At 43.2% G+C, this 13721-nt stretch overlaps 1 protein-coding gene across 1 annotated transcript in view; it reads right to left on the reverse strand.

The window, feature by feature from the left end:
• Positions 1–7057: 7057 nt before the first annotated feature.
• Positions 7058–13721, reverse strand: part of UBE2K (ubiquitin conjugating enzyme E2 K) — a 47261-nt gene continuing 40597 nt past the window's right edge. The window contains exons 6-7 of the mRNA XM_049793971.1: positions 12458–12586; positions 7058–12103 (exon numbers count right to left, since the gene is read on the reverse strand). Of these exons, the coding sequence (XP_049649928.1) occupies positions 12029–12103; positions 12458–12586 (204 nt within the window). The 3' untranslated portion in view covers positions 7058–12028. The remainder of the gene's footprint in view (positions 12104–12457; positions 12587–13721) is intronic.

The following is a 13721-nucleotide window of genomic DNA, read 5'->3' on the forward strand; positions in this document are numbered from 1 at the left end:
CGTTCAACTTTGAACCTGGTGGATTCCTCACCAGCTGTGCAGCTAGGTCCACAGTCAGCAGAGCTGAGACATCCAGGGGCAACGCGGACGGGCAGCCAGCGCAGCCGAGTCCTGTGTTACTTGGTGAGGGGGGACAGCCATCGGGAGACATGTCTGCTTTTCAGTGGGAGCACAGAAGTTACCCGAGCTAATTTGTAATTCACTGAATCATGCTGGCAGCAGTGTAGTCTCAGCAGCTTGTCAGCTGAGGCAGGCAGCATGACCAAATAGCTTTGCGTACACTGAGCGTCCTCCTCCCACAACAAGACTGTTATTTCACCAGCCACAAGAGCTCAGATGTGTGTTCGTAATGCTGCAAGGCAGGCGTGCTCCAGAACAAGAAATACACGTTTTGCTCCTTAAGTTCAGGAGTTTAATTCTCCTCTCATTGTCCTGGAAGCGGAGATTGATGTATGTTGACCCTGGTGCACCAAAGCTGCTGAAGCAAGAGATGGCGGGTGATTATGGCTGAGTTGCTTTGGCGTGGGGTCCGATTGCTGTAAAGCAGATGGGTTATCACTGCGTGCTCTAGAAACTTCATAGGCAATAATCTGATTTCTTACCTTGGCATGGCATAGTTGCAACAGCCAGCATCTGGCTGTGCGGTGGACATGTAGTCTGGCACCCTACCGCAAGGAAAGCTGGGATGCTCAGAGTATTTTGCCCTGCAGTACGAGTGAAAACTCAGATTTGCTTTGCTATATATTCAGGTGCCTCTGCATCGTCCATCTCAGTACTGTCCCTAAACCAGAAGTGGTGTGGGCTTACACTCGTGGCAGAGGTCCGAGCCGTCAGTCTTCTCTCAGGTTTACGTGCCATCTCCAGAGCACGTGCAGGGTGCCCTGCACGGACACTGCACTGCTCCCTGCTGCCCGCAGCTATGCTCTTTTCCATTTTCTGTGAAATTGGGAGAGGTTGTCACTGTCCAAGTAATTCATGCCGTCGCCTCTTGGCTGCTTCCATCCCTGAGTTTTCCCATGAAAGGAGAGCACAATCTGTGGTCTGGGTAAATCATTCTGGATGGTGGTAGCAGTAACTGCTGTTCATCCCTCCTCGTGCCATTACACTAGGACAGGATTCGGGCTGGGACATGGACAAGGAAGCCACTCTGCAGACCCTGGGAGTGGACAGGACTACAGGATTCCTGTACCTTCCCTTGGTGCCCTTTCCCATCTCCTTTTCTCAACCTTCCGGCCACAGTACATTGCTTCCCGGCTGTTCTTCAAGGCCCTCTTTGCTGTTATCCATCCGTGCTTGCACATTGCGTTACCTTCTCGCTTTCCACTACGTGAGCTTAGCTTCTAGCATAAAAAGATTTGGGGAGAAAGAGGGCTCTGTGCTGTGGTAAACTTCGGATGCTTCTGAGGGGGATGCATTCACAGTTTATCAGGTTCTGCTTTAGTAACAAGATTTTAAACTCGGCTTTTCCCACAAGGATGCTCTGTGTTCAGAGCAGGTGTCCTCCCTAATTCAACACAGGTTGCTGCTGTTACTTGCTCCCTTCATCAAGTGGGGAGTTGTTTCTCACAGCACACCTACCATGCAGATTCTGGCTCTGGTAACCTGTATGTCACTGTAATGCCACCCGGTCTGTGAGCCACACAGTCATCTCAGGAGCTGCCTGAGAGTCTGTCGACATGCACTGGATGGCAAAATTTCTAAATGCTTTAGGGAAATTTTCTGGTCATCTGGGCTATTAAAAGCTATCCCAGGAGATCCAGCATTCCCCCACCCAAAAGAAGTAGTGTGTATTTTTAATCCTTTCTGGTTTCTGTACATACCAGATCATGGTGGCATTTACAGTCCTGTTGTCTTGACTGTGAGGTAGACATGGTCACTTCTCTGGCTCTCCAAGCTTCAAAGACATCTTCCTGGTAAGGTCATCCACTATAGCGTATAATGTGTACAAATACATAAATGGGAGAGGGTAAACAAATGGAGCCAGCCCCTTCTCAATGAACACGCATCAAGTTGTACTTGGAGGTACATTCCCTAGAGAAATGGGGGGTTGATTTATATATTTGAGCATTTGGCTCCGAGTCCTCTAAAACGATGATGATTGATTGTTTCCATTGAGCATTACTTGAACTTGGTCTGCTATATAAAAAGTTTTTTCAGGAGCTTCACGGCACAGTAGGAGCTATTTCCTCTCATTTTCTTTTCCTGCCGGTCCTGGGTTTTTTTGCCACGACAGTAGTTTGTGACACCAAGTTCAACGTGTCGATGGCACTCGGATCCAGTAAGGACGGCATGTGGGAATAACGCAAAGGCTTTTTTGTATAATCTCCTGGAACCTTCAGGCACTGACCCTGCCAATACACTGACGCAGCAGATGTTACTGAAATCCTTCTAAGTAGGATAATGGCGGGAGCTTTGACCTACTTAAAAAAAAATAATTAAACCAATATATTTATTTTATTACAGTTCAGGCTGGCAGCAGCTTCCTTAACGTGCAAGCGGCTGCGCGCGTGGCAGAAGCTTTTGGAGTAGCAGAGCTGAGATGGCGGGATGCTGCGGACCGGCGAGAGCGGTGCTGCAGGGACATGTAGCGCGGAGGTGCCAGGCTCGCCCAACGTGCAGCTGCGTCTTGGCGGGCACTCGCCCCCCCCCCACCCCATCCGGGGGCCTGTCTGGGTCTGCAGCCCAACGCTGCCTGGGACGGCCCCTGCTGTGGGGCTGGACGGGAGGGACGTCTGGCCGGCTTCGTCTCCTTGCAGGGAGGAAGAGCCCGGTGCCGCCTTCGCGAGCGACTTGGGGCAGAGAAGCACCTAACGCCCGCCGTGCACCTTGGCATGTTTTTAAGGGCCTAAAGAGGCAAGTGCTTATTCCCTAAGCCACAGGTACTCTTAGCACGCACCTCAGCATCGCAGCCACCTGAATGGCCGGGTGCCTGGTTGAGACCCCCAGTCCCGAACCTCCACCTCGTGCTGGGGGCAAAAACCTGACCCAACCTACAGCAGAAGCACGAAGAGGTGCCTCTTCCAGGGGAGCAGAGGGCTGGAAGGGGCCCCAGGAAAACATTCCTGTTTCCAGGCCAAACTTACCCCTCACCCACTAATGCCAGCCTGAGATCATGTCCCTTGCACATGACCTGGGCACAGAGGAACGCCCGGCCCCACGTCCACCTGCTTGACTCATCGTCCTCCCGCAGGCTGCTGCTCCCTGAGGCTTTTCGCGTGCCCGTGGGGAGGGGGACAGGCACCACCACAGTGCTGTGGCACCACTTCGTCCCCCACCGCCTCACTCCATCTCCTTATACGCTTTCTCCAAGCACATTGTGTCTGACCAACACAACCCTTTCCCATGTAACCACCAGGTATTAGATACTGTTTGGCCATTTTTGAGAGCACCCGCCACCTCCAGAGCTAAGATCGCAGGCATAGGGGCCTTCCTATTAGATTTAGTAAGAAAGACAGACTTGCCATCTTGTTCAGATCTCAAAAACTCAAGTCTCATTTGTTATTTGGTCACTCTTCAGCCTTGACATCCCTCAACAGTCCTGGTAGGGTGTTCTTCCTCCAAAAGACCATTTACTTATTTACTTACTTACCCTGTTGTGCCCGAGCCCCCTCTCCCTGCCACCCTCCGTCCAAGGAGTTGTACCACACGTCGAGGACAGTTGTTGCCTCTGCCAGGGGAGCAAGGGAGGGTTCCTGCTCTTATGGCTTCTGCTTGCATGCATAATTTCCTAAGGATGGTTTTGGAAGCTGCCCAAAGCAGCTGGCCAAGAGGATACCAGAATTTCATTTGATTCGGCATCACTGAGCTGCTTTCTTTCCAAGCCATCATACCTTTAAGCCAAAACACTTTTTTAAAACCTTTTTTTTTTTTTTTTTTTTTTTTTTTTTGCTTTCAAGAGGGCTGTGTCATTTCACACCTACAGGCTGTGGCCCTTTTGTGTCTGTTTATTTCCTTCTTTTGCAGAGACACTGACAGACACAGATCCCCCGAGTCCAGGATTGCCTGGGCAGACAGCAGTCTGCCTCCGGCACAGCCCCGCGGATCTGGACCCAGCACACCAGCTGTGCGCGGCCTCTCCGGAGCCGGGCAGAGGGGCAGAATCACCTCCCTTGACCTGCTGGCAACACTTTGCCTAACGCAGCCCAGGATACTGTTTGCTGCCTTTGCCACAAGGGCAGGGTGGTGGCTCACATTCGACTTGGTCCAGGTCCCCAACCCCCAGGTCCTTTTCTGCCAAGCTGCTTTCCAGTTGCCCCAGCACATACTGGTGCCTGGGGTTGTTCCTCCACAGGTGCAGGACTCTGCACTTCGCCTTGCTGAACTCTGCATGGGTGAGAACGGCACAACAATACAAAGAAAAACTCTCCCCTCCTTGTTCTTAAGAACCTTTTGGGTTTTTTCTTTTTTTCCCCACATTGGCGTCATCTGACTTGGTGAACTTTGATAACTTCCTACTTTGTTCGTACGTGTCTACTTCCAGCTAGCTCTCTTCTGACAAGTATGGCCTAGAGCCAGTTTACTCCTGGCAGTATTGATGTGGTTCAGACCATTGCAGGACTTGAATGTGGAAGATGCTATAACCAGGAATGCGCATGCCAAGCAAAAGAGGGAGAACATCCCTCCCCCTTCCCCCATCCCAACAGGTCATCCGCCTCTGAAGTTCACACACAGGATTAATTTCTCAGAGCTTCCTCTTCGACAGTAAAAGCCATAAACGTGAGGGGTTTTCATTCCATTTGAACCGACAGCTTTGGATCCTTTAAACCACTTTCTACACAGATCAACCACCTCACGTCCAACACAGCTTCTCACACTGACGTGAAGACACGTTTGCTACCACTTCCAGGAATGCCTGGGACCCACTCCACGTCTGGTGGTTCTTCAGCCTTGCATTGAGGGAAATTTAAACCTGTGGCAACGACACGATTTCTAGTGATCACTCTTTGTTAAAAAAAAAAAACCAAAAAAAACCCACCTTATTTGCCAGGCAACTTCCTGACTGCAGCATGAAATGGGACCTGCCAGGTCTAGGTGTGCTTTTTGAACCGATATCCACCTTGGAGTGTCACTGGCTCACCTTTTTTTTTGGGCTGTGACCAGTGAGGTGTTCCTGCTTCAAGGAAGCCACCCTCATACTCAACTCCGCACCCAGGCAGTGGGTAGTTGTTTAAAATTGGGACAGCCGGCTTTGCCCCGAAACAGGCAAGGGCTGCTCCCCTGATCCAGTAACATGGCTCAGCTGCGGGCAACTTCCCAAACCTCTCCAACAGGATCAGCAGGAGCCTTGACTTGCCACCTATCATGTTCTTAAACTGCCAGCTGGGAGAAGAAGAATTTTGGGAAAGACGGAGGAAGGGACCAGGGCAGGGAAAGCAAGGCGCTGGCTGTGCACAGTCCCTTTTCCCACCCGCTGTAAGAGTAAGGGGTCACGACCCCGTGCCCTGCACCACACTTCCAAACAAAGGCGGCTGTAAGCCAAGGACTCTGGTTGCTAAGGGGGCTGGTGGCCCAGATAACATCAGTACAAAACAGCTTCTCTCCAACCTCCCCCCCCCCCCCCCCGCAACATCAGGCTCATTTTTTTTCCTCACCATCCCAGCCAGTTACCCTTTATTTTACACCAGGCTGTCACAAACCCACCTAAAAACTTCATGTATTTCAACACAAAGCAGCCACTAAGTGAAGCAATGTAATTTATTTGACATTATACCAGACACGAGTGCTCCAGATCCAGACTTGACCTTAAAACAATTTAAAATCCTGGATGTGCTGTATTGGCAGTATCAGAGTTACCTGCCTGAGAGCTAAACGTGCCAGCATTACAGCTATTGAAACAGAAAATTAAGTACAGGAGGAGTCGAGCCAGTAAGCACTATTGGTCCATTTCAGCTGTGAACTCACTTCCAGTTTTGGGGTGCTGGAAGAAATGACAAGGCTGTTGGACAACTTTGCAAGTATTTCAGTATAAAGCAGCTCGTAGTTACTCATGTCATAGTAGTGTCTTAACTACAAGAACATGGGAATATGGATTTTTTTGTTTAAATTTTTCTAAATTAATGGGCAGGCAAAGAGAAGCAGCCCCCAGCTGCAGCAGAGTGGCTGGGGAGTGCTCCCTCTCCCTCTTAATGAACGAGGTACCACAATAGAACATAGCTCTTGGTCATAGTAAATTTAAACAAAACAACCACCAAAAAAATCCCCCTTACACCGCTGTTTTAACACTGTAAAACTGTGCAGCACTATTGCATCTGGTAGAGCCTGCCTGGAAACCTGTAAAACCCACCCATGGACAAACACACACCTGAAGAAGGGACATAGATCCGAAACAGAGTATTACAACCAGCTTCACAGCAAACTCACTGCTGATAGCTTCAGCTGGACAGACGCTAGCTTTCAAACTGCTTTACTCCATTTAACAAATGCCAAAAAAAGTTAATAGTAGCAAACAAATCCATAGTCGTCATCTCTACTGGATTTTTTTCTACAGCTGAGAAACAGGGCAGTGTTACTACCCAACAGGCTGCCACCTCCCCAAATAAGTTTATATGAAGTATGTAGTTTAAAATGCACAAAGACGAGATGAACATGAGTGGTTCTGGAAAAATCCAAAAGAAAACTTTTTCCTCCATGAATTACCAACTTTTTTTCTTGCTATCACATGAGGCAGTCCTAGTTGAAATAACACACACTTTCATTACACAGCTTATATTTACACAGTTTTCTTCTTCAAAAATTTGTAATGTGCATCATGAAAATGACTGTCCCTTTCTCTCTCTCGTTACTGACATGGAGGCAATATACCCTGTAATCTCAGAACAATTTGAATTACCAGAAATAAAATGAAAACTGTTTTCAGGGAAACATGCATTTATTGTTAAGCATTCCCAGTGAAAATCAACATCTTTTAAAATGTGTGTTTATTTAAAAAATCATTTGTGTACAAAAGTGTTTGTGTAGTTTTTATTTTCAAGACAAAAAACACTGATGCTGCATTCCAGCCCACCCGCTCCTCCTGTACAGGAAGTCTGATGCTCAGGAACCAACCTCCTGCAATATTTTTTTATTGGTAATTTTTTTTTTTTTTTTAATTAGAAAAGTCAGAATTTAGGATGGAAAAGGTAAGTGAAAAGCAGGGTTCTTCAACAGTTGACATCAGCATTCGTATGATGGCAGCCTCCTTCAGACACCACAACAGAGCACCAGCAGTTGCTGCAAATCGTAAAATGGACAAGTACAGCATTTTCACAGTACATTTCCTCGTCTGTTGAGTCATATATCTTAACTTACATTATCGATGAATGGCTCAGCACCATAAGCGATCGGCTAGCTATTTTGATGCCTACAAAGCAGGTAACAGCAGAGAAGGAACATCATCACATCACAGTACAGTGCAAATGATTTGCAAGAGTTTGTCCAGTGAGAACAAATCTGAAGTCGAATTGCTACCTACAGAGCACTGCAGCTGGAATAACCAAGCAAGAAGCAAAATGCATTAACGACAGTTGGTCTTGCGAGTCTAATGATGAAATCAGCTGATGACACTAACACCACAAACAGGAAGAGCAAGCTCCATGATTTATTTATTGATGGGTTTGGAATAGATCAGAAAACTTTGCCTAGCCATAGGAGAAAGCTGTGCCTGGAAAATGTGGACAGTAACAGTGAAAACATTTATATGGTCTTCCCAGAAAAAGCTTTAGGCACCCAGTAAGCATCTTTACTTTCACGCTTTAGTTCTGTGACGCAACAGACAGTATGATGAAATGCACTTTTGCTATCTATTGTTGAGCCAATTGCTCATCAAAACCATACAAAACCAACCACCTGATCACAAATCAGTGGCCACGCTCATCGAGATGCCTCTCATCAACTCTATCAACAAAACATGGCAGGAGAGGACACCTCATCTTCTTGTTGTGTCTGCTCACCAACAGACAGTAACTCACTGCTAAATTAAACGTTTCCCCCTTTGGGCAAGCCTCCAAGCCTAAGCTAGCTTTTGTTGGTATTTAGGAAGGAAACAAGGGACAGGCACACAGTTAGGTTTCCCCCGGTGCTGAAAATGTAACACTTCACCTTCACAGTATATGACCAATGCAGTAAACAAGAACTCTTGCTTGAAACTGTGTTTTGATCCACACCACACCCCCCACTTCTCCCCCCGATTAAATAAGCAATCCATATGCTCTGAAGTGCCTAGCCTGATTCACAGCTGTTAAGCTTCAATTTGCATAGTTTAAATGTTTTTGTTACCCACACCATATAATGCAGATTTGGCATTACAAGGTAAGCTTCCTTCTGGCTATTTAATTCCTCCTTTCAGATAACAACAAAAAAAGATCCTATATTCCTTATGTCAGTGTTCCAATACTAACTTACTTGGAAAACAGTTAAATACAATGATAATTAAACAAAACCAAGACATATTCCTGCACCATTAGTACCTAATTGGTTCAGCAGTATTTATCTGAGCAATTATAGTCAAGGCCCCATGTACTCTGTGGCAAGCTTTTTTTTTTGTGTGTGTGTTTTTTGTTTTGTTTGAAAAAAAAAAAAAAATCTAAGTTTGGAATATGCAGAATGAATAGCACTAAGTGCCACATCTTTCCAGAAGGCTATGTTCCTAAGTTTTTGTCTCCAAAATGTACCAGTTTGTCATACTGAGAACACAGCTTGTTCGCAGAAGCAAAAGGAGGAAGCTGTGAATTTGGCGAGTGGGGGTAGGATACAGTTGGGGCTTTTGGCACTCACGAGAAAATGGAGGCTTTTGGCAACAGGAAAGGGCATTTCTCTACCTTTGAACAAAGCTGTACTTTACTTTTTGAGGAACTGGATGAGAGAGGGGTTTCTTCTTCCCCACCAACAAAACAAACAAGGGATAAACCACTTTGCTGGATGCATGTTAAAACGTTCAGCAGTGAAATGTGATTGATGCTCTGGCAATCGGTAAGCATCATTACTAATACCTTGTTCAGAAAAATGGGGCCATTTAGACTTCAAAATTACTGTTTCAAGCTGTCTTCTTACACGATAGAGGAAGACAATGCAGGATTTATTTGTACTTAGAAAGCAACTGTACCCATGTTTTATGTTCTTGTTGTAAGAAAATGGTAAATGTGCAGCCTGAGTCCACAGCTGGAGTGGACTGCATGGCAACTCCACATCTGTGAATGCACAGGGCCCTGAATATAGCAATGTTCAGTCATACAGAAAACAGAACTACCATTTTGTATGTACAAACTCACAATGATAAACTGAACACTAACAGCAAAATTCCTAGGGCTCAGCCCCAGCTGCAGTTAAACTAACCTCCTACAACATTATCCCTATATTCAACTCTGTTAATTACCAAGAATACAAAAACGTTCCTTATAAAGGACTCACATGTCAAAATTCAGAGGGACTTCAGACCACAGATGTCTCCTTAATGCTGGGTCATGTTTCCTTCCCAGCTCACTTCTGGTGAAGCTTCCCTCCTGCCAGCACCTGAGCTAGCACCAAGACATCTTTGCTACCAAGCACGTGGATGAAGGGCAAAAACCAGTATCCAACATCTATACACAAGGGGAAAGGGGAAGAGGAGCGTTTTTCAGTAGAGAAGAAAATGAGGTAACTCATGAGAGAAGTAAAACGTAACAGGGCATTGTTTCAGAGGTGACCATGCTCACCTAAGAACCATTTCCTCTTTTCTCCCCCTCCCCCCGGCTTCCTTTACCCTTTACATACTGTTGGAAAAACCTGCTGTTCTTAGGAGACTAATCTTATCAAAAGATGCGTTCAGAAGCCCGTAACTGAGAAGTTTTATGTCCCCAACAATGATTTCCAAGTTTCCTTCTTTTGATAAATAGCAGCGAAGAACAAGGGAAAGTAGTCAGTAATTTATAATTACCACCAGGGTAAAAAAAAAAAAAAAAAAAAAAGAAAAAAAAGTGTTGATGTAATCAAGAAGTTCTTAGCCTGTATAACAGAAAAGACAGCAACTTGAGATTAACACAAGTGGCATCCTGCCATAGTTTCCTACCGTCCCTGGTTTTCACCTAGCAAACCAGCCGAACAGTATCAGCTTCTTATTAAAAAAAAATAATAAATAAATACAAGGAAAGACAAAAACAACTCATTTCCTTTGGCATCATTGCAAATGATTTACACTAACTCAAGAAAACCCAAGAAAACTGATCACTGACTACACCTTATAAAGCAGTAAGTATAAAGACTAAGCAAATGCATTTAGTATTGCACTGATATGAGTTCGAAGTATTTACTGTCTGTGGCCTGAAATATTTTAAGTTTAGACACATCAGACAGAGCAGTATAGGGAACATCCCTAAACTAGCTAGGTCTCTACACCTCTATTTTCCGGTTCTGTTCCCCTACCACTATGCTCCAGATATTTAACAGATACAATAATGTTCCTGATTTCCTCTAGTATGGTTTATAAACAGACTGTCTATGAAGTGTGAAACTATTTCACCTTGTACTTCATTAACTCCAGAAAAAACCCAGACAGACATCTATTTCCCCACCCCATTAATCCACAGTTTAGGAGAAAAAACAGTCATAGAAGATGACTTATACAGTACTCCGTTATCCACAATCTCCGCTCTATAGTCTCAGGATTTCTCTGAACTTCCTTGTCAGATATATTCTCAAAAGTTAGCATCATATTCACAAAGACATTACAGCTCTCTTTAAATAGATGTACTAGTGTTTGAAGTTGCAAAACTAATAATTTTCAAGCTTTTGCACTCAGGATGAAATGTCATTTTAATGCGAATAAAAAGACTGACTGTATGTACAAGCCAAGATAAGATTTCAGTTCTCGTTTATCAGAAACATCAATCCAAAAGAAAGCTAAATTGAGAACACACTTCTACTTCTATGTGCATTTGAAGTATGTACAGTAAAAACACCAACACAGCCTCCATGTGTCAACTAGAGAAAAATGCAAGCAAGGATGAATTTTAAAGTACCTGGTAAGCAATCCTTAAATTGAAGCCCAAAATAAAGCTAGAAAACCGCTGCAAAAAACAGCTGATTGCATCATATCAAGTACTCAAAGAAAATTTTTTTAATTCTCAGTATGCTAGCGAATCAGCTTTTTTCTCCTTCAAACCCAGTGAAATCATATTATCCAGAACATACTAAAGGACATTTTACAACTATTTTAGACAAAAAAAAAGTAAAGAAAACCAGCTCCATCTTTTTGTGCTATATCGAAACATACTCCTTACAAGATTGTGTAGAAAACATGATGGATGAAAATCATTACTGATAACTCAAAATATATTTTTTAAAGGGCAACCTAGACTACTGTAAATGGCACACACAATACCCACAGGTGATGAAACATAATCTAGTGAGAATTTTCAGCTGTATGATGTCAGGGAGAGGAGAATCAGGTTTCCCAATTAATAAGCTAGAAAGAAACCGGTTCTGAATAGGTCACCATTTGGAACTTTGGGTAAGTCTTGAAAGTCTTTCAGGAAAAAAAGTTACAAGAACACTCGAGTATTTCAATGGTGCTCTCTTCAGCGACCCTACCTAATATGTCTATTAAGTACAAGCATGCAAATATAGGTCAATCCACAGGCACATAGGATCCATGTTAAAAACAGTAAGATAGCTGTGATGAGTGGCACCAACAATTTTGATGACTAACACTCAAAAATGTTGCTTTCTGAATTACTAAATCAAAATCCTGAAGCAAGTTCCTGCTAGTCTTCGTCACACTGCTAAACACTAAAGTAGGCATGTTTTTCCCCCATTATTTTAGCTGAGCTCAAAGAATTTTTACAATATTTAGTAAGAAAAAAAATTAAAGTATTTCCCCTTTTTAAATTTACACAGACGTTTAATTAGCTTTATTTACAGAGCGGTTTTTTTCAGTCTCCAATAGTGCCTAGATAGCATCATCAGGCAAGAGTGCCAGTTTTAAAAGAGAATCTATATAGAATCCTAAAAATAACAGATGGTGATGCTCCTCCAGAAGGGGCAAGCTGGACTACTGAAGCAGCTTTCTCTACATGGCTCAGTTACTCAGGAGTAATTCTGTTGCAGTCTCTACATCCCATGATTTTGAAGACAAGGCCACTATTACTGCATTCTGCAATGAGAAAACAAAAGCAATAATATTTTCAGTGTGTGAACTGGCAACTCTGAGAAGCAGAATGAAAAGTTCACAGACTAATCAGAACTCGTTAGTTTACCATTTGTTAAATCCTAACCAATAATTTATAGAAAAATTGTTTCAAAAAGGCATAGGCATCTCACAAGATTTACTAATAACATAGTATTTTAAAACTGATTCTTAAAAATAATTAGCAAAACAGAATGATTAGACCTTCTAAAGGTCATGGAAGTAGCGAGTCTGCTTTAGTATACTAATGACTCCCTGTATTTATACACTTACACTTGCCCTGCCACTACTGAAAAAAATACTTAAGTTATATATACTTACCCTATCAAAGCCCATAGCACAAAGGTTTTCTATTTTTTTGGTGTATTCTGGACTAGAAACTGGTGCTCCAGCATACACATGTGCCCAAAGTCGAGCTGTCTGTTTAAACATTTCTGGATTTTGTTTGTACTACACAAAAGAGAGAGGGGGGAGAAGGGGAATGTTAAATCAACTCAGCAATCCAACCAAAAAAGCAAGATGATATGGCAGATTCCAATCCATCATTCTTTCTATAGTATCTTCAACAGTTTTTCACACTGATCATACTGCTATTTTTTAAATGAAATTTGGAGGTGAGGATTACACATAGAGTAAACCTATGCAAGCGTTTGATTTAATGTATTTGCCTTTAGGCTAAATTATGCACTATAGGTATTTCCTGTGCACAATCAGGTACTGCTCTCAATTCCACTGATCAAAAGTAAAGCGGCTATATTTAGCACAGCTACTGAAAATTTATATTCAGTATGGCAGAGCACAAATTATCCCTATATTAACATCTCCTGAATGTACATACTGCACACTAATCTAATGTATTTCTCTAATCACTTAAAAATATGCCTGGCTTTATACACTGCAAGTAGGTCTGCAGTTTTTCAGTCAGGGCTGACATTTTACTACCAGGCTTCCTCCTGAGAATAAGGATATTGATAGCATATATGACAAAAGAAGGGCTGAAAAATGGGTGAGCATGTGCAAAATGCTAGGATGCTGCAACTCTTTTCGTGCAAGCTATTATTTACCAGAAAAAAAAGTCATGCAGGGTTTGTAAATATTGTTTTGCACCAATCTCATCACTAACAAGTTTTCTAATAGACAACAGAATGGACCTTATCACAGAGTTTTCAGCCTCCGCCAAGAACTCAAAAGCCAAGAAAGTGGGTCATCTGTCATAAATTGTACTCCGAAAAGCAAGATGAGCTTCCTATTTTAGCAACTTTTATATGTAACATCAAGTTGAGGGTTTTGTATTAAAAAAAAGAAGACTCTTTCCTTTAGTCATTACACTTTAAAAAAGTAGGTATTCCCATCTTTAAATATATAATAAATTTTACCATTAAATAGTAAGACAACATATTGGGAAATATATTATTCAAATATTTAGATGCATTAAATATATAAAGCACTGTCAAAGTGAATACAATACTTTTTACTGCTGTACTTTTTATCCTACCTCTCCTACAGCAACACACACCAACTACAGTGCATTGTGTTCTTTGTACACTTCCCACTAGTTCTTCTCCACATGAAGTAATTTGCGTAT

The sequence above is a fragment of the Accipiter gentilis genome, chromosome 3, assembly GCF_929443795.1.
Source record: "Accipiter gentilis chromosome 3, bAccGen1.1, whole genome shotgun sequence".
In the NCBI taxonomy this organism is placed as follows: domain Eukaryota; kingdom Metazoa; phylum Chordata; class Aves; order Accipitriformes; family Accipitridae; genus Astur; species Astur gentilis.